Here is a 26,018-nt window from a genome sequence, read left to right on the forward strand (position 1 = left end):
ATGTTTTGAATTGTGTAGGATGATACAGTTATTTACCCATTTTTTTATAGTCTATGTTTTATACAATCTTCATTTCATTTATTGCTTATCTTTATGTTTATGAACCATCATATGTCTGAATGGAAATAACATCACAAATATTTAAGGTCATATAACTTGATAAGTCTTTTAAATCCAAAAATGCTTCTAAACTTCATTTGTATTTTCTGAATTGCTCTGTATACTGTTTTCAGTATTTAAATAAGCATTTTGTGTTAATACAAATGATGTGGGGAGGAGGGAAATAAATTGCGGATAAATTGTGTTGATGATACAGATGATGTGATATCAGTTGAGAGTAATGATTATTGACACAACAGAATGTATATTGTTAAAGTAGAAATCTGAAAATGTGATATTGCTTTATGTTCTTATTTGAAGTCATTCTGATTACCTACTTGGTTTAACAGGTTGCTCTCCATAGTTCTCATCTTCTACTAAGACGTGCAGCTGTAGCATGTTTGCGACAGTTGGCACAAAGAGAAGCGCGGGAGATATGTGAACATGCATTATCTTGGGCTAGAGAAGGTGGCATAAACACTAAAAGTAAAGATGGAAGACCATCTCTAGGTGAAAGTGGATTAGAAGGTGTTTTGTTTGCCATGTTGGATACAGAAACTGACCAAAAACTTGTAGCTGACACACATGACACTTTAACTAGTATGTTGCAGTCACTTGCAGAAGATAACCTTTGCCATTGGCTTAGTCTGTGTAAAGATGTTCTTACAGCTGCTGGTAGGTATATATTCTTCTTCTATTTGCTATTATTTTATTTTTGTTATGCATATATTCTCATGAGTATTCATTATATCACATTTTGTTTGGCATTTGGCAATTGTAGAGAGCAGACTCAATTTTTGAGGCTCATAGATTATGCCAGGGTTGGATTAAGACATTAACAATGGCTTTATTTGCTTAACTTCTGTGACATTGTAAATTTAATTTTTGTAATATTTTGTGGCTTTCATTTCTTACTTTTTGAAAAAATACTTCTAAGTAAGAATTTACCTTACAAAATATTACAGTAGTACTTTAATTTTTGTTTATCTGCTTAACTTCTGTAACTTCTGTATTTTGTAAGCTAAATTCTTACCTTGATAAAGGTTGCTACAAGATTCACTTCAAATACTTCATCTAAGGATATCATGGCCATGGGGGATTCATGTATATATCATGAGTTTATCATTTATGTTGCCTGTGGCATGAATTCCAAGGTCAGTCTTGTAGATAATCCTAGATCAACCGAAGATTGTCTTCCATGTGCCAGGTGTAGGGAGTGTGTCAGTCGAAAGCTAAAATGTGGTGCATAGAATTTACATTGAAATTTCAATTTCAGTGCATTGAAATTGAATCACTGAGGAAATGAGTGGGTACCCTAGTGATGAATAAAATTGAAGACCTGAGATACTTGGCAGGTTTCTAGATACTTCAAACTCTTGAGTTTCAAGTATCTAGGGGTGCCAAGTGATATACACCCAATGCAGACTTAGGAGGAGAATGATCAAGTGTACACTACTTTGGTTCAAAAGAACATAATTTTATTAAGAGAGGTTTTATTGTGAATGACACAGGCAATATATATATATTTTTTTAATAAGAATAAGATGACTAGAACTAGGGGTATGTCTACCAGGAGCTAAAATTCATAATGTTACAAACAGTTTGTCAGTTTTTAATAGGGGTGGAGTTTTAAAACTGATGACTTATGGACATATTTAGAGTCATGCTGAAAAATTGTAGCTGGTTAGGTCAGAATGTACTTGTGTCTGCAATTCTGTCCAGGCAGAATAGGAGGGACTTTATGCTGAAATCCTTGTGGATTAACTCAAGCTAAAGGAACTCTGTGAGGCTTTTGGGGAGAAATTTTTTATTATTATTAGCTTCAGTAGGGAAACCCCTAGTTGAGGGGCAAGGGAAACCAGGCAGGGTAATAAGTCTATTCATTTATCTAATGATACTGTCAAAGTAATGCTTGCATGTGCCTCAGTAGGCACAGAAGAGCCTTCTGATGGTAGAAAGATGTATCACCAGCAGTATTTTAAATGAATGGGAAGTAAAATTCCTGGAGGAAGTACTGTTATAAGCACTATGTGGAATGTGTTAGATTCATGATGAACATAAAAAGCCCTCAGGTATTTGCATGCTAATGCTAGGAGTGTAGTTGATAAATTTGAGATACTTGTTTAAGTCAGTAAATGCAGGCATAGGAATGCCAGAAACATGGTGTCATTCTGATACAGAATGCAGAATTTGAATATAGCAAATACAATGCTTTTAATTTTCAAGCACATAGATTCAAGACAAGCATATGCAGTAGATATCTATATTGAATCATTATGCGAGCATTGGAAAAGATGAGAATAGGAATGTGTCATAGACCAGATGACTCTGATGAGAAAGAAAAGAACACCCTTGCACAAACCTAAAAGCAAATATTGACTCACTATTAGATAAATAAATATACCAACCAAGTCTGGGGGAAACCTTACTGTCTACTTCATTAAGCAGCTTAATAATTTGACTGAGCCATTTACACTCAGTCAAATTATTGGTGACAGAGACAATATGTCCGACGTTTTTAACTTTTTACAATCTATTAATTTTTATTCAAGGATGTAAATTTTATAATTTTTATGCTATTAATTTGTACCTTTTTTGCTTGACGTGGTTCCCGCGGCTACCAAAATGTATTGTAGCGTTTTAAATCTGACTTGGCGCATTATGGCCTTAGCTGCCAATGCGCCATTAAAAATCAAATCAAATCATTAAGCAGCATCTGCTACTGTGAATACCCAAAGAATCACATTTCTGAAGAGTTCTTTTAATTACTTATGATGCTAAATCAGATTATATTAGCTGCTTATAGTTTAATTGCCACAGTTGTTATCATCATTATTATTATTTTTTTATTGTTATTATTATATCTATTCAGATTCACAGTCATCTGCCAATTCTCCTGATCAGAAAGATGAGGATTCTGCTGATAATGAAGCTGATGTAGATGATGAAGAACGTTTTAGGGCAAGTGAAGAACCACCTTCGCATACAATGGTAGCACCACGATGGCCTACTAGAGTATTTGCTGCAGAGTCTCTTCAGAGAATTATTGTTGTGTGTGAAGGTAATCGTGCACATTTTGATTTGGCTCTAGCAAAGGAAAGAAAGTGTCTGAAACCTAGAGGTAGGTGATAAATTTAGAGAAAAATAAATTGTTTTGAAATTCTAAATTAAACTGTAATGTTATCACTCACTGGTTTCTCCTCAGCTGATGGATGGTGTCTATTAGCCAATGATGTCTCAGATTTTTAAATGTATAGCTCACATTTTTCTGGTAATGTTATACAATTTAAAAATATATTAAAAGAACTGTGGATAATGATATTCGTCTATAAATTGAACAAAGGTCCAGACCTTAAAGGCAAAACCCAGTCCTTTGTTCTTCGCTGGCAGCAAAGGTTCTCCCTATGATCAAAATCGGATGCAAAAAATACAAATTTTATTTGATTTGAACTGCTGCATTGAGATACACCTCTGCAATCCTATATAGTATTGTAATTTTGATATAATCTTTTTTGATTTCAGAAAGTCTTAACTTGGTCTTACATGAATAACTTTTATGTAAATTGAAAAAGTGTGACATTGAAGGTACATTGCTACAGTAGATAAAGGGATTGTTATAGACAAAGTACTGGAGAATACAAAAAGTGGTTATAAAGAGCAGTGATCTGAGTCAACTGATGTTATGATTGGGATCCGTCAGGGTTCTGTTCTAGTGCCTGTGTTTCTAAATTTCATTATGCAGCTTCAAATGACTTAAATTGTTTAGATGGCGTGAGAAATGATAGTTAAAGTACAAACAGTGCTGGGTAAATGCACTGTTTTACACTTGAATAAGAGTAATCCTGTAAATGTTAAGAAATAACTGACTTAAGGTAGTTGAACAAGAAAAAGAGTGAATATAATTATACAATGTGACATACAGTTTTCTCAGGGACAGCTTATGTACTCTTTGTGATGTATAGAAATTTTTCCAGCTGTTTATTTCATTGTATGAAGTGAATGGTTAAGCTGTCTTAGGTATCAAATACAGGTCTGAAAATTTAATTTTGGGAAGGATGTGGACCTGTTGAAAAAAAGGTGTAGTGAAGAGTGCACCGTTAATTATTGGTAAAAACTAGTTTTAGCATTAGTAGAGGCATACAATGCAAGAAAGCAATCTTATGCAGCATCAGCCATAAAAAAAAAAAAAAACACTCCCATTTCATCCCTTCATTCGTTCCAAATACCTGTCCAGCTCAGCCTTAAATTTATTTAGGCTATCAACTTCCACAACAAAAGATGGAAGTCTGTTCCACCAATCAATAACCCGCTGGCTAAAGGCAAATTTCTGCACATCTATTCTACAACTCTTTCCTCAATTTGAATCTATGCCCCCCTCAGGTTCTTAATCTGAGCAAGAGGAAGAATCCCATCAGCATTTAGCTTGCTCAACCCATTCAAGGCCTTATACACCTCAATCAGGTCACCTCGTAGGTGTCTACTCTCCAGTCACTGCAATTTGCAGAACTTAGGCCTTTCTTGGTAAGAGCACCCCTTTGTTGCCCTTTGTACTCATTCTAGCAACTCTACATCCTTCCTAAAATGAGGCCTCCAGACCTGTATACAGTACTCTAGGTGTGCCTGACCATTGCCTTGTACAATGGGATAATCACCTCCCTATCCCTGCTAGCAAATTCCTATATATCATTGACAAGATTTGATAGAGAGAGAGAGAGAGAGAGAGAGAGAGAGAGAGAGAGAGAGAGAGAGAGAGAGAGATACCTCTTTTGTAACTTGCAAAGTCTGGAACTGTTCATTTATATAGAGGATCTAATTAAGGTTTTTGGGGCTTTAAAAGTGTTAAGCAAAGTAAACAATGTAAATATAAGGGATATGTGTTTGTGGTCATTCCTCAGGGGTCGAGCAACTGACTTTTGCACCACCTTAACTTTCTGTCGCCATTCATTCAATTCACCATTGAACTGGAGTCAGACAATACTCTTCCTTTCTTGGATACCCCTGTCAGGCACAAGGGCACACGTCTGAAGACGTCAGTCTATCGCAAGCCGATGTGTGCTGGCCAGTTCACCACCTACCAGTCAGCACATGCACGCAACCATCTTCTCAGCATGGCGCGAGCCCTACTAACCTGCACCTGGACCCACTCTAGTTATGCAGATGAGAGGTGCACTGAGATTACTAGGATTAAGACAGATCTGGCAAGGTGCGGCTACCCCAACAGTGCCCTAGATAGGTGTGACCTACAGGCCCGTAACCACATAGCGGCCCATAGGACCATGCACGGTAATGATTCTACCTCAACCGCCTTTATCCCATTCTACCCGAACCTATGGCAACAAATTTTTAGAGTCTTAAAGGCTCATGGAATAAAGTGCTTAAAACTCCTGGGAAGGAAGTTGTAATCCCTCGTCTCGAGGCTTAAGGCATCATTTCCCCCCCCCCCCCCCCATGCTGCAGAGTGGATTAGTCTACCATATTTCCTGCCATGACTGCATTGGCAACTATGTTGGGGAAACCGGCAGGAGACTCGGTAGTCATGTCTCTGAACACGAGAAAGCTATCCGTTTAGCGGACGTGGAGCACTCACCCATTGCTGAGCACTTCTGGTCAACCCAGCATGACATTGATCCATGCTTCGACGTCATGATGATGATTGATCAGTCCTGCCATTAACATTACCACGTCTGGTTAAAATTGCTACACATTTCGTGTTGCAGCAGTTCCTTTAACTCGAACAGAGGATGTTATGTCTATCCCATTACTGAGACAACCATCCTCTTGGCTGACAAACTTTGGCATTTACAATATTCCCAGGCATTACAGCTACAACTGCAAGCTTTCCCGTCTAACAACTAATTGTTACCTGCATCTGTAGCACGCAGTTCATACATGACTGTCATGGCATGCACATGGCGTTCTGTATATTTGTCCATTAATGGTCACAACTGATGGACACCCTCACATCTGAAAGCTATATATTACTTTCCTGTATTTTTACCTGTGTGTTTTGTTCATAGTAAGCATTAAACTTTTTTTTTTTTTTTTACTTACAGCCTACTTTATTGAATAAATATAAGGTAATTTTCTTCAGCACATGAGTAATTAGCTATTTGAGCAAAGTGGCACCTAACCTTCTGAAACTGGAAAACTTATGTAAATTTAAATAAAAATTGGTAAAATACCTGGATGAGAATAGGTGTAAAAAAATCTATGGATTTCAATATTATTTATTTATTTTTTAAGGCTGATGCTTGATAAGTCAAGTCCAGGCCACACCTTCAGTACTGCATACTGGTCTGGAGGCCTCATTTTAGGAAGGATGTAGAGCTGCTGGAACGAGTACAGTGAAGGGCAACAAGATTGGTGAGGGGGAAAGGGTTGCTCTTACCAGGTAAGTCTTAAGTTCTGCAAAGTGCAGGCACCTCCGTAGCCAGGTGGGAAGGAGCAGCAGTGCGTAGCACACGCTACTTGATTAGACCGGGGTTCGAGCCCATCACCACCAAATACGGAGGATGCAGAAAGGTCAGGGAATGACCACCGCATATTCCCGGAGCAATATGGCCTTAGTTGCTAATGCTCCTAAAAACCAAATAACAACAACAACAACTGCAAATTGCAGCGCCTGGAAACTAGGCACCGCCAAGTTGCTCTGATTGAGGTGTATAAGGCCTTGAATGGTTTGATCAAACTCAGTGCTGATGAGATTCTTGTTCTTGCTCAGATTACACACCTGAGGGGACACAAATTCAAATTGAGGAAAGTCGGTTGTAGAAAAGATGTGCAGAAATTTGCCTTTAGCCAGCGGGTGGTTGATTACTGGAACAAACATCCATCTATCATGGAAGTTGATAGCTTAAATAAATTCAATGGCGAACTGTACAAACTCTTGGATCGAATAGATGGGCGAAACGGGAAGGTGTTTTTTGGCTGATGCTGTATGCTTTCTTGCATGATATGCCTAAGCTAATGGGGCGCCTCCGTAGCCAGGTGGGAAGGAGCAGCAGTGTGCAGCACACGCTTCTTGATTAGACCGGAGTTCAAGCCTGTCACCACCAAATACGGAGGATGCAGAAAGGTCAGGGAATGACCACCGCATATTCCCGGAGCAATATGGCCTTAGTTGCTAATGCTCCTAAAAACCAAATAACAAAAAACCTACGCTAATGCCAGAAGTTTCCTTGCATCATTTGTCCCTAATATTACATAACAGAATTTATAAAATTGTGTTATAACTTAAAATCTAAAAATTTTATTCTTCATAATGTGTTTTGGTCTAACTTCTCATTCATTGTTACCTTCTTAATTTTATATGTTTGTATGTTGTGTAAATATTTCAGATGACTTCTTGGTTTTGCACTTGTCTGACTTGGTGCGGATGGCTTTCATGGCAGCAACATCTGATAGTGATCCATTAAGGTTAGAAGGGCTAAAAGCATTGCAGGTAATTATTTTTCTTTGCAGCTGTGATTTGAACAAATCTTTGTATAAATGTTGAAAGGTCAGAATTGTATTTATTTCATTTGCAAATATATGTGCAATACAGCATGTATTTTCACATGCTTTTAGACAGTGGTGCATAGATAAGTTGGTATGCATCATGTCTAGAAGCTTGTGTTCAAGCCACTTTGCAAAGATGAAAAAATAGCCTGAAAGTGAAAATAATGAAAGACAAATAGATTATTTAGGAAATTGGAAAGTGATAACAAAAAGAAATTTAAATAATTTTGTGATAACTGAAAGGAAGCTGGAAGAGAAATCACTGTAATGAAAAGTAAAAAAGGCACCTGGCACTCATCTAATTACCTGGCACACTTCCAATTATATTGAAAGAGAAGCAACAGTAATTATACCTCTAGATATAATGATGAGATCATTCTTAGATTCGGGAAAGTTGCTACAGATTGGAAATCTGCAAATGTCTCTCTAATTAACCAAAGGTGGTTAATTAGAGAGACGGGATTGTCACATTGTACCAGGAGAGTTTATGGGATCTGTAGTTAAACAAGTAATATAAGATCATATGGATAGAAATGGAGATATAAGGCAATTATAGACTGTGAAAGTTGTTAAGGAAGATCCAGTCTGGTTACCTACTATGAGGTTGTCAAAGGAACTGGATGCAAAGAATAATTTTGACACATTGAAATGATTCTTTTATTAAATAGTTTTATTCTTTTATTAGGTAAAGTAAAATTAAAGTAAGGAACATTTAAAAGGAAAAATTTGTAGATACAGTAAGTCTTTTGACTAAGATAACCAACAGGTATCTTATGTTAAACAACTCTTTAACATGTGGAAATCACTATAATGATTAAGTGTCACCAGTTTAAAACACTTGGTTTTATTTTTGCATTAGATAGTCTTGAGACTATCTGAACCTTGAGTTTCTAATGAATGCTCTAAAGTTGTTCAAGGTGAGAATGTTGCATATGGCAATTGGCTTGCATTCTAATCTCCAGGTTCATTTTCTCTGCCTAAACCAAAGCCAACAATTGTAAAGCAGTTATTAATCAGTCCAAACAGGCTAAGAGTGGAAAACTTACTTCTTGTGCAAATGGTAGTCTCTTGCAAAGCTATTGGCTGCAACTTTTGTCCATCTCAACTCCCACCTCTCTTAAAACCTGTTGGTTCATTGTCAATTCAACTAAAGATAAAGCTGACCTGCCAGCATTTTTTCTTCTAACTCCTGTGTCGATGTTCTTGGTAAACCACCACCTACTATTCCTAGTATGCTCCATTTGATGCCTCCTGTGGTCTTGCATGAAAAGGATGTCAGATGAATTTTGAACAGTTTTAATGCCAAGAAAGTGCCAGTTCCTGATGGTATTTCTCCACTTGCTCTCAAAATCTGTGCTCTTCATCTTACTCCTCTTCTGTGTCGCCTTTTTACAATTTATTTCTTATTCCACTGGTGTTTTCTTTCTGCTTGGAAATTTGCTCATATCCAGCCACTTCCTAAAGAGGGTGACAAATCCCTCTCATCCAATTATCATCCCATTGCACTTACTTCTACTTTTTCTAAAGTACTGGAGAAATCCATTAATCCTCAACTCCTAAACTATCTAGAACCCTTCCAACTGATCAGTGGTTTCCAATATGGATTTAGTCAGTGTCGATCCTCTGGTGATATTCTTGTACCTTCTTCCATCAATGGAAAAATTCAATCGAAAAATTTGGTGAAACTTAAGCAGTTACTCTTGAAATTTCAAAGACCTTTGATCCTGTTTGGCATAGAGGTATTCTAAATAGCTTCCATCTTTTGGTTTGCCTACTGGATACCCAATTACAAAAAATCTCTTTTTTGTAATTGCTTGGTTTTTTTGTAATTACCCAATTACAAAAAATCTCTTTTTTGTAATTAGGTGTTCTTTTTTGACTGCTCATTTCAGGTGATTGTAGATGGCTCACTGTCTCCTAATTTCTGCACTGATGTTCTGCAAGATTCAGTTCTTTCTCCTGCTCCTTTCCTCTTTTATATTAATGACCTTCTTCCATTGACTGGAAATCTTATTCGTAGTTTTGCTGAGTGATAGCACATTGCAATCCACCTTCCAGTTTGAGAGACCTTGCCCTGTACAAACAGCTTCAACTTCTAAATCCACTTCAGTTCCTTAAATGCTGATCTCCAAGTAATTGTTCAATGGAGCAAAGTTAATTTGTTAATTTCACGACTTCAAAAACTCATTCCTGTCTTATATCTCGCAAAAAGGTTCTTTTGCTGCTATGCTTATCTTTGATAAATCTCTCTTGTCTTAAGCACACCACAAATATTGCTTCCTCTGTATTAAAAAAACTTTTTTTTTTTTTTTTTTTTTTTTGCTGTTGGCATTGCTTTTCTTCTAAACAGCTACTCACACTGTACAAATCTCAAATCTTCCCTACCATGGAATATTGTTCCAGCATCTGGGAGAATGCCCCCCTTAACCTTTCTCAGGGGTCAAGACTCCATTTAAAAGAGAGCAGTTAGGTTAATTAATAACCCATCTCTTACAAAGTCTCTTCACACTGTCTCATAGATGATCTGTTTCTGCTGTGTGCCTTGTCTATAGATATTTCCATGAGCATTGTTCTGAATTTGCTTCTATAATTCTTCCTCTCTCTTCCAAACCAATCCAAACATGTACCACAACTAGTCAGCATCCTTTTACTGCCCAACTTCAAACTTACAGAACCAACTTTTCTTGCTCATTTATTCCTTCAACTTTTCTGCACATTTCCTGAAAATTACAAGATACATAGAAATTCAAGTCTAAAGTCAAGAAGTGTCTTCTTTCATCTTCTCAACTTCAACCCACATGTGGTATTAAGTACTATAAGTTCTAATACCTTTCGTGTTTGGGGTTTTCATAAAAGGGGGGGGATAATGGAATCACTGGTTAAAGAAATAATGCAGAACAATCTAGATAGGAGTGCAGTTATACTTCAGTCATTGCATATATTTGTTAAGAGGCAATCTTATCTGACCAGTTCTTTTGGATACAATATTTTCAGTAACAAGGAACTGGATACAGAAAATAATTTTGATAACATATAGTTGGATTTCAGAAAAACTTTTGATACTGTTGCATATAAAAGCCTGCTGTAAAAATTGGAACAGTGTGGCATTATGGTCAAGTTACTGCTATAGATAAAGGGATGATTGAGTGGGAGGAAACAGAGAGTAGTTATCAGTGTACACTGCTCTTCATGGATTAATGTTATTAGGTATCAAGGTACTGTCACAATATCTATAAAAATTATGGCAAATGGGCTGAGAAATGGCAATCGATGTTTAATATTGGCAAGAGCAAGGTACTGCATATGGTAGTAGTAATCCCACATTAACATACCAACTGTGTGGTATTACACTCACAGCATTGGAAAATGAAAAAGACCTGAGAGTTGTTGTGCAGTCAGATATGAAATTCTCTGAGCTATGCAGACGCTACCATGAGTTCATGGGATTTTGTCAATGATATACAGGAATTTTGCTAATATGGATAAGGAGAAGATTATCTCATTGTATAACTGCATACAAGTGGCCTCATTTTTGGAAGGATGTAGATCTACTAGAATGGGTGCAGAGAAGGGCAGTGAAAATTGTGAGGGAAACAGAAGGGTGGTCTTACCAAGAAAAGCTTCAGTTATGCAAATTGCAGCATCTGGAGATTAGACACCTGTGAGGTGATCGATCTGATTGAAGTCTAAGGCTTTAAATGGATTGAGCAAGTTCAATGATGATGGGATTCCCCCTCTTGCTCACAACTACACACAAGGGGGCATAAATTCAAATCGAGGATGGATTTTGCAGAATACTTGTGCAAATGTTTGCCTTCAGTCAGCAGGTGGTTGATTATTGGAACAAACTTCCATCTGTTGTGGAAATGGATAATTTCAATAAATTCAAGGAAGAACTAGACAGACTATTTGAGATGGACAGGTATTATAGGATTTTTTTTTTTTTAATGTGAACCCCAAACACGAGAGGTATTAGAACCTATAGTACTTAGTACCGTGCTTGGGTTGGAGGTTGAGAAGACGAAAGAAGATATTTGTTGACACTGTGCTTGAACTTCTGTAGATTGTAATTTTCAGGAAATACGTATGAAGGAAGGTTGTTCCAGAAAACGGCAGTTGAATGAATAAATGAGGAAGATGAAAAGTTGGTTCTGTGGGTTTGAAGTTGGACAGTAAATGGATGTTGGCTGGTGGCGGCACGTGTTCGGACTGTTTTGAAAGAGAGAGCGGGAATTATAGAAGCCAATTCAGAAGAACAGTGCCCATGGAAGTATCTGTAGAAGAGGCATGCAGCAGAAACAGTACGTCTATGAGACAGCGAGTGGAGAGACTCTGTTAGAGATGAATCATTAATTAACCTAACTGCCCTCTTCTGAATGGAATCAAGAAGCCTGAGAGAGGTTTTGGGGGCACCAGCCCAGATGTGGGAACAATATTCCATGGCAGGGCGGATTTGCGATTTATACAGAGTGAGCAGCTGTTTGGAAGAAAAGTAACGCCGAGAGCGAAAGAGAAAACCAAGTTTTTTAGATGCAGAGGAAGCAATATTTGTAATGTGCTTGTGCCAAGAGAGATTAGAAGTCAAGGTAATCCCGAAAAGAGATATATCATTTTGCCTAGAAATCGGAGCGTCACTCAAGATAAGCATAGGAGCAGAAGAATCCTTTTTGCGAGATTATTATTATTATTATTATTATCATTAGCCATATGGTGCAAGGAAGCCTGAGGCTTATGCTGCACCAGCCAAAAAAAAAAAAATTTTCTGAATTACCCCGAGAGAGAGAGAGAGAGAGAGAGAGAGAGAGAGAGAGAGAGAGAGAGAGAGAGAATAGAAAGGAATCACCAAGAAAAAGAAGAATGATGATATCCAGCTCAGGACCCTGGGTGTGCCAAGCCCATACTCACCAGATGTGAGCCCCTGGGGGTAATATAAGACAAGACTGAGTTTTAGAAGGGTTGAAATCAACTAAGTTGTCTATGCCCCACTGGAGAATTACCTGATGATCGGCATTTAAGGAATTGGTAGCAGATTTTCGAGAAGTTGAAGCTGATTGAGCAGGACAAGGTTTCTAAAAATGGAAAGTGGAATGCAATGTGCTATCATCAGCAAAACTATGGATAGGATTTCCAGTCAATGGAAGAAGGTCATTAATATACAAGAGGAAAATAGTGGGGGAAAGAACTGAACCTTGGGGGACACCGGCATTAGTAGAGAAGTTAGAAGACAGAGAGCCATCTACCATCACCCTCAGTGAGCGATCAGAGAGAAAACTGGATAACCAATTACTAAAAACAGTTGGCAAACCATAAGATGGAAGCTTGTTTAGAAGACGACCTTTATGCCAAACACGATCAAAAGCCTTTGAGATGTCAAGCGCAACTACTTGTGTTTCACCAAACCTTTCCATTGAATTAGTGCATAAATGGGTAACATAAGCCAGAATATCACCAGTGGATCGACACTGACAGAATCCATACTGGCGATCGTTGATAAGACGGAAGGTTTCTAGGTAGTTTAAGAGTTGGCGGTTAATTGATTTCTCCATTACTTTAGAAAGAGTAGAAGTAATTGCAATGGGACGATAATTGGATGGGAGGGATTTGTCACCCTTTTTAGGAACTGGCTGGATATGAGCAAATTTTCAAGCAGAAGGAAAAACACCTTTGGAATAAGAAAGTGAAAAAAGGCGGCAAACAATAGGAGTAAGTTCAGGAGCACAGGTTTTGAGAACAAGTGGAGAAATACCATCAGGACCTGGAGCTTTCTTAGCATCAATATTCATCAAAATCCTTCTTATATCCTTTTGACGGAAGACCACAGGAGGCATTGAATGGAGCGTGTTGGGAATGGTGGGAGGTGTTTTACCAAGATCATTAATACATGAGCTCGAAGAAAAATGGGATGCTAGCAGGTCAGCTTTATCCTTGGCTGAAGTGACAACAGAACCATCTGGTTTGGACAGAGGTGGGAGCAGAGATGGGCAAAAGTTGCGGCCAATAGCTTTGGCAAGAGACCAGAATGCTTGGCTACCATGAGGACAAAAAGCAAGTTTTCTACTCTTAGCCTGTTCAAACTAGTTTGGACTGATTACTAACTGCTTTACAATTGTTGCGAGCTTTGGTGTTGGCAGAAAATGAAACTGAAGAATGAGAAACAAGCCAATTACGATATGCAACATTCTTCTCTTGAACAGCCTTAGCACATTTATTGGAAAACCAAGGTTTAGATAGAGGACGAGATTTTAAAGTGGAGTGTGGGATAAAGGATTCCATTCCTGCAAGAATAATTTCACTGACACGATCTGAGCAAACGTTGACATCAGAAGTTTTGAAACAGTAATCCGACCATGGAAAAGAAGAAAAGAAGTCTCGCAGGTCATCCCATTTTGCATTCTTGTAATGCCAAACAACACAGGGTTGGGAATAGCCACGAGATAAAGGTTCCATATGAGAAGAGACAATCACCAAGTTGTGATCTGAAGTGCCTAAAGGACCTCTCACTTCGACCGTGTACTTAGAAGGGTTGTTTGTGAGAAAAAGATCAAGCGTATTGGCTGTATGATTAGGATTGTCTGGTATTTTTGTACGAAAATGAACAATCTGTGCTAGGTCATTAGTAATTGCAAAAGCCTCAGCATCTCGACCTGCTGGGTCGGTGTGACTAGAAAACGGAAGCCAGCTGGAGTTGTGAACATTAAAATCACCAAGTAAAATTACCTCACTGTTAGGAAAGTTGGACTGGAGAAAGTCAAGTTGCAAAGAGCTCCAAGTGATTGGAGAACCGTAGAGACAACAGACGAATTTGACACAATAAGGTAGAGAGATTTTAAGCCAGAGAAGATCAAAGAGAGGAGATTCCAAATTGCCAAGTCTCTGACAGGGAATATCAAAACAGACATATGCACAAGTACCACCTTTGAGGCGAAAGGAATCATACAGCGAATAATTTGGGCATCTAAGATGAGCAGTAGTTGAATTAACCGATAACTGAGATTCTGTCAGAAAAAGTACATGGGGTTTGGCAGACTGCAAGTGGAAATGGACATCGTTGAGATTAGAATTGAGACCAAGTATATTTGTGAAATGAATTAGGAAGTGCTTGGGAGGTTTAGATCTTTTCGCAGATAAGCTTGCTCTATTAGTTTGACAATTCATGGTGTATTCAATAGTAAGAAAAAGTGGGTGGGACATGCTGTATGAAGTAATGAAATTTTTGGATATGGCATACACGTGGTAAGAATATATCCAGATCCTTGACATAACGTGGCCTCAACAACGCTCTCCGCATACACACTACTCGGACTCCCTCCAGTCACTATCTGGCAGAGTAGAGGTAGCAAGATTATACACTAGCTGAACCGGAAGCCTCCTAGAGAGTTACCAATAGGTTCGGTCCGGTGTACTAACTAGTGGCCGGCCTGCGAACAACGTTTTAGAGCTGTACCCTCAAAATGTAAGGAATGTTGGATCTCGCCACAATGTACATCATAACCTCAAAAGTCATCAATCATACTGCATGATGGAAGAGATAGGGAAGGGTTGACCGGAACTTAGCTCTAGAGACTAAACATGGGTTCCACCACTTCAAGCCTCCAATAAGCAAAGTGGTGGTATTTCACCGGTTGATGAGAGTCATCTACCACCATATACTGCCTGGTAACATAGAAGGGCGGCGTTCCTCCATGTGGTGTGGGCACCACACCTCGACCTCTGCTTACGTTGGTTCACACCTGGGTGGTCACCCACCATGTACTTGTGCATGGAGGTTATACCCAGGATTACTAACAGTCCCACCATCGTGAAGGTGCAAGCAGAGGATTTGGCTGTCACAGACCGTCTGGACTTTGCCGAAATTGGGTCCACTTGATTTGAGTGTCACCCGAATATCAGTTCCATCAGCGTTTTAGACTTCCAGGTAGCAAGTACAGCTTGTCTGGCATATCTGAGAGAATGTCTGTGACAACCTGAAGGACCAATGTTTAGACTTGTTGGCAACTGAAATATAAATTGAAAAACCACTACAACAATTAGATGCCAGCTGGTAAATAACATGGAAGTCCCAGAATGTATAACAGTTGAAGAAGCCACTTCAACCATTAAGCACCAGCCAGATACTTAAATGTCACAATGCCAGAGTATGCAGCTACTGAAGCCACTGCCATCTGTCATAAAGCCAATGCACTTTTAATAATTGTACACAAGACCTGCCACTCAACATGCACATATTTGAGCTTCTTGAAAGGGTCTAAAGGTGGGCAGCTCGCATAGTGGGATTGGCAAAAGGATGACAATACTAGGAAGACTGATTATGTGGGCTACAGAGCTTGGCAACCAGGCACCTTAGAGAGATATCTGATTGAGGTTTATGAGGGGTTAGCAAAATGAATTTGGAATTTTCACTGTTTTAAAGAATTCCAGAACTTGGGGGCCATAAATTCAAATTGCAGGGGAAGAACTTTGGGCTAGATTGCAGGAAATTTTCTTTTAGCCAGGAAGTTGTTGATTATTGGAACAATTTGGTTTTGCAGGTAGTTGAGGCTTGGAAATTTGAAAAAATTGAAAGGTCAGCTGGATGGGTACCTTCATGAGGGGTGGGGTAGCACATAATTTGTATTTTATTATCTACTTTTTTTTTTTTTTTCTTTTTTTTTTTTTTTTTTTGGCCAATACAGCAAAATTCTGTGGCTTTCTTTTATTATACAGCTAACACTAATACTGTTGAATACAATACAATTAGGCTTAACCCGATCCTGTATATTTTTCTGTTTGCACAATAACTAACAGAGATTTCTTGAATTTTCAATGGAGAAATCAAAGAAAACACTTTTGTTAACAGCTTTTGGAAATTTCAGTTGTGTGGACCAAGTTGACAATGAGCACATCACTGATATCGTCGACATCTGTGACCCTGCACGCCTGGCTTAAGATTAAATCTCCTCCCACCCTACCCCTCCTCTTTATTTAAATTTACACATAAATAGCAAGCTTTGCCTTTACATAAACCTCACATTCCATTGTTGTTGTGCCATCCATTTAAAACAGTTGTCTATTAATTAGTTCCAATAGTATTTTAACTGTGGGATTCAATTTTATAAATTACATGAATGAAGAACATATAAATGAATTTTCCTTTGTTATAATGACAAACAATTTTGGTTCCTTTTAAGAAATAACAAATTTAATATACAGTCAGGTCTCCATATTCGAGGGGATTACATGTCAACACTTCCCGCGAAAACATGAAATTCCACAGAAAATCTGTACTCTCACCCAAATAGCCCCAGATGTATTATACTTATGCCTAAACACTTACGCAACCATTTAGAATTAACAGAAAAATGTTTAAAAGGTTTTAATTGTATTCTACAATAATGATTGTAGAAGAATAAGAGAAATTTTTCCTAAATATGTTATGTAGAATGCTTCCGTATGATACTCTCCAGAAATTCAAATGAATAAAAGATTAATGCAAAATGATTACAGTAAAAAATCAATTGAAAAAAATTAAAATTAATTACAAAGGTTTTAATGTAAAATTTGAAAAACGATTTCCTTCCTTATGATAATTTATTCTCCTTGGATGTTACTTTGTTATATACGAATGTAAACATTAAATACACATTAGATATTCTTTGGGATATATTAAATAATAACTCTATTCCTGATTAATTATACGAAGCTTCCTATTAAGGAAATTTTTCACTTAATTAAACTTTTAGTTGAGGCAAACTACATCACCTTTCCAGACAAAGTATACAAACAAATTTTTGATTTGTCAATGAGATTGAGTTTAAGTGGCTTAATATCGAAAGTCTTTCTCTCAATGACCGAGTACACACTTGACTCCTTTTCTATCCTGTATTACATACTATGAGAGGTATTTAGACGATGTTCTGGTTACGTAGCACTATTCAAGACATTTTACATTCATTTAATAATATTTATCCTAGACTCAATTTTACATCGGAAAAGGAGAATACTGATAGTAAGTCAATAAATTTTCTAAATTTCATGCTTACTCGGGACGCATGTAAAATTCAATTTAACATCTATCGTAAACCAACAAACACCAGTATGCTTCTATGTTATAGCAACTATCATCCATTTACTTACAAAAGATCTATATCTTTAATCAGTTTCTCAATGACTATAAATATTCAATGAAGAATCTGCTTTAGACTCAGAAATACAGATATTAACCAACAGATTCGCAAACAGGGGTTTGCAAATCTGCTGCCTCTTGCTACAATAAACCGAATTAGGGTACAAGCTAAGGATAGAATACAAAAAACTACACCAACCAACAACAGTAACATCAAGAAATACTTTATTTCTGTCCCATATGTTGAACAGTGGCACAAGCAGCTTAACAGATTCTTTAAAGATACTGAATTTAAGATGGCCAGTCCAATACGGAAATTACATGCTATACTGAACAATTGCTCAGTCATTCCTCTTTCATGACACAAATAAATGACTTGGTATACAAGATTTCTTGCAGTTACTGTGACTCATCTTATCAAGGATCTACGCGATTCCCACTGAATATTCGAGTAAAACAGCATGCGTCCCCAGTGCATGTTTCTCGTTCAGCAACTTCAGAATTAGCCTTCTATGCCGTTAACGAAAGCCATATATTTTTATTTAACAAGGCCATCATACTTGGTGTCCAATGTAATTATATGAGACTATTAATTGCAGAAACTGTTGAAATTAAATTACATGAGAATTCTATTAACATTCGCAGCCCATATCTAATCTCCGATACATGGTCTTTTGCGGGCATGTGCAAAGACAAATAATTGCAACCTTTCACGTGGATGCGTGAGGACAAACAATCTGTCTATTTAAGATTCAAGCTCACATATACCATAATTTCCATTCCTGTGATCACGACATATGGTTGAAAAGCACTATCTGCTTCAAAGGGAGGAATAAAATCATTTTTCAAATTTACATTAAAACTTTTGTAATTAATTTTATTTTAATTTTTTAATTTTTTTTGTTTTCAATTGATTTTTTACTATAATCATCTTGCGTTAAACTTTTATTCATTTTAATTTCTGGAGAGTATCATATGAAAGTGTTCTACGTATCATATTGAGGTAAATTGCACTTAGTCTTCTACAAATATTGATATCGATGTAGAACGTATTGAGCATCATAGCTCTGTTATATACTATCAAATTTACAATAATGATAACATTTTAGACCCATGTTTCAAAAATACTGTATCAAAACTTTATTACATAGTTAAGAACAAGGCATGCACCAGGGTATTTGCCACAGGATTCAGTGCTCTTCACTAGTAGGGGTCTCAGAGGCTGGAGAAAAAGCAGGGTTGGCTGACGTCAAGACTTCTGGTTCAGGGAGAGGAGTTTTAGGTGTCAACGTAGTTGTCCTTTTCAGGAACATTGTGATGGGAAGCTGCTTCTTTTGTTTGAACTTGTCGAAATGGCTGTGTATGGTGTTAAAATATCATTGAGGCTTTCCTTGAACTTCATTGCATTCGTAGAAGTCCGCAAAGCGTTTGACATCACGCATTGCCTGTGCTAGGTTTTCCAAGTCAAACTTCTTTTGTCGTGGTTCTTCCTCAACCTCGTTCTCATCCTCTGAGTTTGAACAAACAAGCTCCTCGAGTTCATCATCCATTAGTGTTGTTGCCTGTCCATCAATTAAATCATTGATGTCCTCCTCCTCCTCCTCCTCTAAATCCTTGAAACCTCATCCTCTAAGAGCTTGTGGATTGTGCACACGGAAAATTAGGCCAGGCTTTGTCATATGGCCTGCTGCATTGTTGAAAACTAGCAGCATAACCCAGTCTCGTGCCACCTTGAATCCTGGAGCCCTTCTTCTCTTTGATGGCTATATTGGTGCACTGAGTACCTTCCAGAATAATGCCATCTCATTGGCATTGAAAACTTATTCAGGTTTATATTTCTCCTCGATGAGTTTCTTCAGTTGCACATGGAAAGCGTGATCAGCCGAAACAGACTCACCCGTAATCTTTACATTAAGGAGTGAATAACACCTCTTGGAACCACCTTTACTGGCACTGAAAGTGGTTTCCGCAGTGCTACTTAAACCTGTTGTAAAGAATGAGAGCCTTAGTGGAAATCATGCCGATGTTCACAGGCAAGTTTTTCTTGTGCTGGTTTTTGATCCAAATGAACAGTGCATTCTCCATTTTTAATATCATTTTATAATGTACATAAGCTACTTATTTAGTAGTAAGAATTCTACCAGTTTGCAATGCCTCTCTGATCTCAGTTTCTTGTATCCTTATGTATTGTATGGTACTTTCGTTAAAACTAAACATGTATCAACACTAATGATATTAAGAGTAGGAGACCGGCAGAATTACTTAACAAGTACAAGTCACTGTTGAAAAAAAGCCTTGAATTAGGGCTGAATTTGAGTGTCTGCAATTCTGCCCAGACACAATAGGAGGGAGTATATGATGAGAGCCTTGTCGATCAATTCGGCCCTGGAAATATTGTGCAAGGCTCAAGGGGTAGAATTTTTTTCAGCCTAGTCTGTACTTGTTAACAGAAGGGACTGCTTCTACAGGGATGGGATACACTTAAATAGAAAGGGTGCAAGAATATTTTCTGATGCTATCAAGGCAGTGTTAGGAGGGTCGGAAAACTGCTAGCTTGGGGGGGATACAAGGACTAATAGATTAACAGTAGCCACTGGCAGAGGTGAAAGTGATTCTTGCACTGCTTCTATTGGAATGAGCAGAAGCCAGGAAAACAAGATGCATGATATTTCAGAGACTGCTGGGAGTCATTGCGGTTCAAGTAAACACATGGGTTGTGTTAGGATAGCTAAGAAAAAGAACAGGTGCATGTATACTTGCGTGTACACCAATGCTAGGAGTTTGGTAAATAAATTTGATGAATTTGAGGTATCGCTCAAAGTATCAAAGGCGGATATTGTTGGGATATCAGAGACGTGGTGTCACACAGATATAAGGAATGCAGAACTGGAATTTGGGAAGTACAACGTCTACAGAAAGGATAGGAAGGGAGGAGGGGTTATGCTATTAGTTAAGAAATACATAAAATCCAAGGAAGGGAAGCCAGTCGACATTGCTGGACAGTGTAGTGTCGAGTCAGTTTGGTGTGACATAAGCATTGGGAGATCAAAATTGAGAGTAGGAGTGTGCTATAGGCCTAATAACTCTCATGAGTATAATAAGAAACTGTACAGGGAAATAGAGTGGGCCAGTAAATCAGAGAGTCTTATAATGGGGGATTTTAATTTCCCAGATATTGACTGGAATTTGTGGGTTGGTCATTCACACACTAGCAAGGCTTTTGAGGATTTATTGGATGATTGTTTTCTACATCAGCATGTTCAGGAGGCAACTAGAGGGAGTAATACTCTTGATTTTATTATCAGTAGTGATTCTTCATGCATTAAGAATCTGCAGATAGAGGAACGACTAGGTGGCAGTGATCACAGTGTGCTAAAGTGGGATTTACTCAAAGAGGTAACTACCATCAGGGGTAAAGGGAAGGGTTATTGCTTTCGTAAAGGCGACTACGATGGTCTGAAACGGTATTTAAATTCTATACAGTGGGACCAACTGATGATGTTATAACAGCAAATTCAAAATGGGAAGCATTCAAAGAACTTATCTTGGAAGCTACTAGGCTTTACATACCAACTAAGAAATATTGTTCAAGGTTTAGGCCTAAATGGATGCAGATGAACTAATGAGACTTATGGCAGAGGAAAAAAATGCATGGGATACATACAAATTAACACGTGATACAGAAGCCTATGATAGATATAAGTTGATCTGTAACCAAGTTACAAAGGAGGTTAGGCAGGCGAAAGCAGATTACGAGAAATCTTTGGCAAAGGATGCAAAGAAAAACAGCAAAGAGTTCTTTACTTATGTAAACTCTAGAAGGAAGGGGATGAATCAGATTGGTCCACTTGATATCAATGGTTCAACTGTTGATGATCCTGCTCAGGTAGTTAACAAACTAAATGAATATTTTGCATCGACATTCACACATGAGGAGTTATTCAGCAAGGGAAATGCCAGAGGTGTATTCAAATCTGGCAGTAAGCTAGATAATCTTGTAATAACTGAGAGTAAAGTGGAGGAGAAATTGTTGAAGATAAACACAAGAAAGGCACCTGGGGTGGATGGGATCTATCCAGTTATATTAAAGGAGGCAGCAAAGGAAGTAAGCAAACCCTTAGCCATAATTATGAGAGCTTCCTTGGACTCAGGGGAGGTACCCATAGACTGGAGATGTGCAAATGTGACCCCAATTCACAAAAGAGGACCAAAGGCTGACACAAGTAATTATAGACCTGTGAGTTTAACTTCTCTTCCAGGAAAATTAATGGAGGCACTGGTTAAAGAAGCACTGCAGGATCATCTAGACAAGACTTCAGTTATGGCTCGGACACAGCATGGTTTTGTTAAAGGGAAGCCTTGCCTGACCAATTTGATTGGATACTATTATGCAGTCACAAAAGAACTGGATGCAGGGCATAACTTTGATATTATATACTTGGATCTTAGAAAGGCTTTTGATACTGTTGCACATGGAAGACTGCTACACGAATTGGAGCAGTGTGGCATTGGAGGCAAATTGCTGCTATGGATAAAGGGGTGGTTGAGGGGGAGAAGGCAGAGTGGTAATCAATGGACACTGCTCATCATGGACTAATGTTATTAGTGGAGTACCTCAGGGCTCAGTGTTGGGTCCATTATTGTTTTCTGTATTTATAAATAATATTGATGATGGTATATCAAGCTTAATGTCCAAGTTTGCAGACGATACAAAGGTTCGCAGGGTTGTTAAGGACACTACTGATTCTATGCTGCTGCTGCAACAGGATCTGGAGGGGTTGAGCAGATGGGCTGAGAGGTGGCAAATGAAGTTTAACATTGACAAATGTAAAGTACTACATATTTGAAACAGCAACCCCAGGGCAACGTATCAACTCTGTGGTACTACACTGACAGTGGTAGAGAATGAAAAGGACCTGGGGGTAATTGTGCAGGCAGATATGAAGTTCTCTGAGCAGTGCAGACGGGCTGCAAGAGTAGCTCATGGTGTCTTATCTATGATATACAATAATTTTTCTAGCAGGGATAAGGAGGTGATTATTCCCTTGTATAAGGCAATGGTCAGGCCACACCTTGAGTACTGTATACAGGTCTGGAGGCCTCATTTCAAGAAGGATATAGAGCTGCTGGAACGAGTACAGAGAAGGGCAGCAAGATTAGTGAATGGAACAAAGGGTTGCTCTTACGAAGAAAGGCTTAAGTTTTGCAAATTACAGTGTCTGGAGACTAGGCACCGGCGAGGTGATCTGATAGAGGTGTATAAAACTTTGAATGGTTTGAGCATGCTCAATGTTGATGGGATTCTGCCTCTTACTCAGAATAATCAGCTGAGAGGGCATAAATTCAAATTGAGGAAAGACAGATGTAGGATAGATGTGTGGAAATTTGCCTTTAGCCAGCAGGTAGTTGGTTGATGGAACAGAATTCCATCCCTTTTTGTGGAAGTTGATAGCCTAAATAAATTTAAGGCTCAGCTGGACAGGTATTTCAAACAAACGGACGGGTGAAGTGGAAGTTTTTTTTTTTTTTTTTTTGGCTGATGCTGCATAAGCTTGCTTTCTTGCATCATATGCCTCTACTAATGCTAAATGCTGATTAACTGTCGAGAAGGACTCACGTATGTGAGTCCTTCTCGACATTTATCTAGAATCTGCACTTTCTCGTTCAAAGTCATCACTTTCTTGGCCCTTTTAAGCTTTTGTCTGTTACTAGATGTACTTCGTGTAGAACCTATTAGTATTCACATAAGCACAGTAATATTTTAAGCACAAGTAGCCTAATGCAGACACACACAACACACAAAGGTCACAAGCCATCCTACTTGGATGATGCTCACTGTGAGACTGAAGATGTGCATGCCCCACCATCACTCAGGGTGAATGTAGTGAACAGCAGCCAAATTTTTAGTATGATAAATTTTGGGAATGCGAAAACACAAATCCGCAAATACAGATCCCACAAATATGGAAACCCGACTGTATATACACTGTATTAATTTTGCAGTTTTTATAAACTGAAACCCAAATGATATCTCAAAAAACAGTGTTTAATAAAGTTCTTTCGTTTCTTAAATGGCATTGACAAAGGGATACAGAACATGATGTCAAAATTTGCAGATTATATCAAACTCAGGAGAGTAGTTAATGATCAGTGCCAAGCAGGACTTCTTCAGATGACTAAAATAGACTTCAGGCAAGTGGCTACATTATCTAATCTCCATTAGATAATGTAGTATGACTAGTTTTGTTAAGAAATAACCGAAATTAAGCAAATTATTGAAGAAAAGATCTTTCCCATTGGTTTACTATGTGTTTTAATGCAGCAAAAATTATAGATATTATACTTGGGAAATAGCATCCCCAACATAAGTTATACACTTGATGGGGTTGAATTAAAAAAAAAAAGAAGGTATTTGTGGGTGTCACTATGGATGAAGTTCACCTTACAGTGCAGAGAGGACCCATAGTGGCCTATCGACGGATGTTTTAAAAATAAAGAGTTATTCTCCACTAAGAATTACATAATGAATAGTGACATTTAAAATAGGTTGTTTGGTTTTCTATATTCTGACACAAATTAAAACCAAAAAAATGTTAAATAAAATAATATGAAATTGAAATGAATAACTTTTTATTGATAAAAACTGAATCTCTTTTTGGCTCAAACAGGATAACTTTGACTAGCTTCATGTTATGTAATTGGTCGCAATGCCTGTGAGCTTAGGCTCTACATTAGTACACATGCTACTCTCAGATTACCATGTGTTGTAATATATAACAAAATGTATTCTTGCAATCACCTAGATGACAACTAAGCAGTCAGCCAGTTATTTATTTTTTTATTTTATTTTATTTTTTTTGTATCACTTGATGAAAGGTTTATTGCTGCAGTGGTTATCCATTTATTTTGTTTTTGATTTTAATGTTTTCATTCACTAGAATGTAGTTAGTAAACAACCTCTCCAAAATAGTCATTCCTTGTATAATTGTATTTTTAGTATATAATGAATCATTATTTTGTGGAACATAGAATAGTGGTATTCATTCCCTCATTATCCATCAGAAAGTTTGTGTTCATATAATTATATTCAGAAAAAAAAAAAAATCAAATTCTGAATGTTTTGCTCTTCATAAAATCTTGTAGCTTATTTAAACCTTACTAAAACCATCTGCTAATTATGAAAAAATTGAATTATTAGTTTTAATATCTTTGAACCAGTGATAGTGTTTTGAAACAGTGTCAAAGGGCATCATTGGTAATTTTTTGATTATATTTATTCACATTTATTATTTCATGTGTACAAATGATGTAGATCATAACCTTTGATTACAGGAATAAGTTTACAAAAGTCTCTAGTCATACAAAATTGTAGGTAGATGATCTTTATGTTGGCGGTCCTGTTTTTTAATATATATGACAATATTCATATTTCATTGTTAGTGATAGATGTTATATTTTCAGATTATAATTGATAAATTTTCTAAAGTTCCTGAACCAGAATTTCCTGGGCATCTTATTCTAGAACAATATCAAGCTCAGGTAAGTATCTTTATGTATATTTAAAATACCTCTAATCATCTTGTTTGATAATATTGGAAGAACATCTACAAGTATTATAAGTGCTAGGTGTCTTGTTCATCTAACAAGCAGTCAATAACAATTAGGGGGGGCATCAAATTAATTCCAGCAGCTTAGTGAATGTGAAGTCTACTAATTTGTTTGGTGATAGTTTTCTCTCTGTCTCCTTTAGTCCACTCATCTAATCCTACTATTGTTGGCTTTACCCTGAAATAAAATTTTAAGTTTTTTTTTTTCTTTATGAATATCCCAAACACGAGAGGTATTAGAACCTATAGTACTTAGTACCATGCTTGGGTTGGAGGTTGAGAAGACGAAAGAAGATATTTGTTGACACTGGACTTGAACTTCTGTAGATTGTAATTTTCAGGAAATACGTATGAAGGAAGGTTGTTCCAGAAAACGGCAGTTGAATGAATAAATGAGGAAGATGAAAAGTTGGTTCTGTGAGTTTGAAGTTGGACAGTAAATGGATGTTAGCTGGTGGCGGCACATGTTCGGACTGTTTTGAAAGAGAGAACAGGAATTATAGAAGCCATTTCAGAAGAACAGTGCCCGTGGAAGTATCTGTAGAAAAAGGCATGCAGCAGAAACAGAACATCTATATGACAGAGTGGAGAGAGTCTGTTAGAGAGGAGTCATTAATTAACCTAACTGCCCTCTTCTGAATGGAATCAAGAAGCCTGAGAGAGGTTTTGGGGGAACAATAATCCATGGCAGGGTAGATTTGCGATTTGTACAG

General features: G+C 37.7%; 1 protein-coding gene across 1 annotated transcript in view; it reads left to right on the forward strand.

The window, feature by feature from the left end:
• Nucleotides 1-26,018, forward strand: part of LOC150084004 (HEAT repeat-containing protein 5B) — a 406,846-nt gene that overhangs the window by 255,280 nt on the left and 125,548 nt on the right. Inside the window, exons 24-27 of the mRNA XM_090375841.1 lie at nucleotides 450-774; nucleotides 2,972-3,220; nucleotides 7,437-7,540; nucleotides 25,160-25,237. Coding sequence (XP_090231967.1) covers nucleotides 450-774; nucleotides 2,972-3,220; nucleotides 7,437-7,540; nucleotides 25,160-25,237 — 756 coding nt within the window. The remainder of the gene's footprint in view (nucleotides 1-449; nucleotides 775-2,971; nucleotides 3,221-7,436; nucleotides 7,541-25,159; nucleotides 25,238-26,018) is intronic.

This window comes from Mastigoproctus giganteus, chromosome 6, assembly GCF_048544385.1.
Source record: "Mastigoproctus giganteus isolate SK-2022 chromosome 6, ASM4854438v1, whole genome shotgun sequence".
NCBI classification, from domain to species: domain Eukaryota; kingdom Metazoa; phylum Arthropoda; class Arachnida; order Uropygi; family Thelyphonidae; genus Mastigoproctus; species Mastigoproctus giganteus.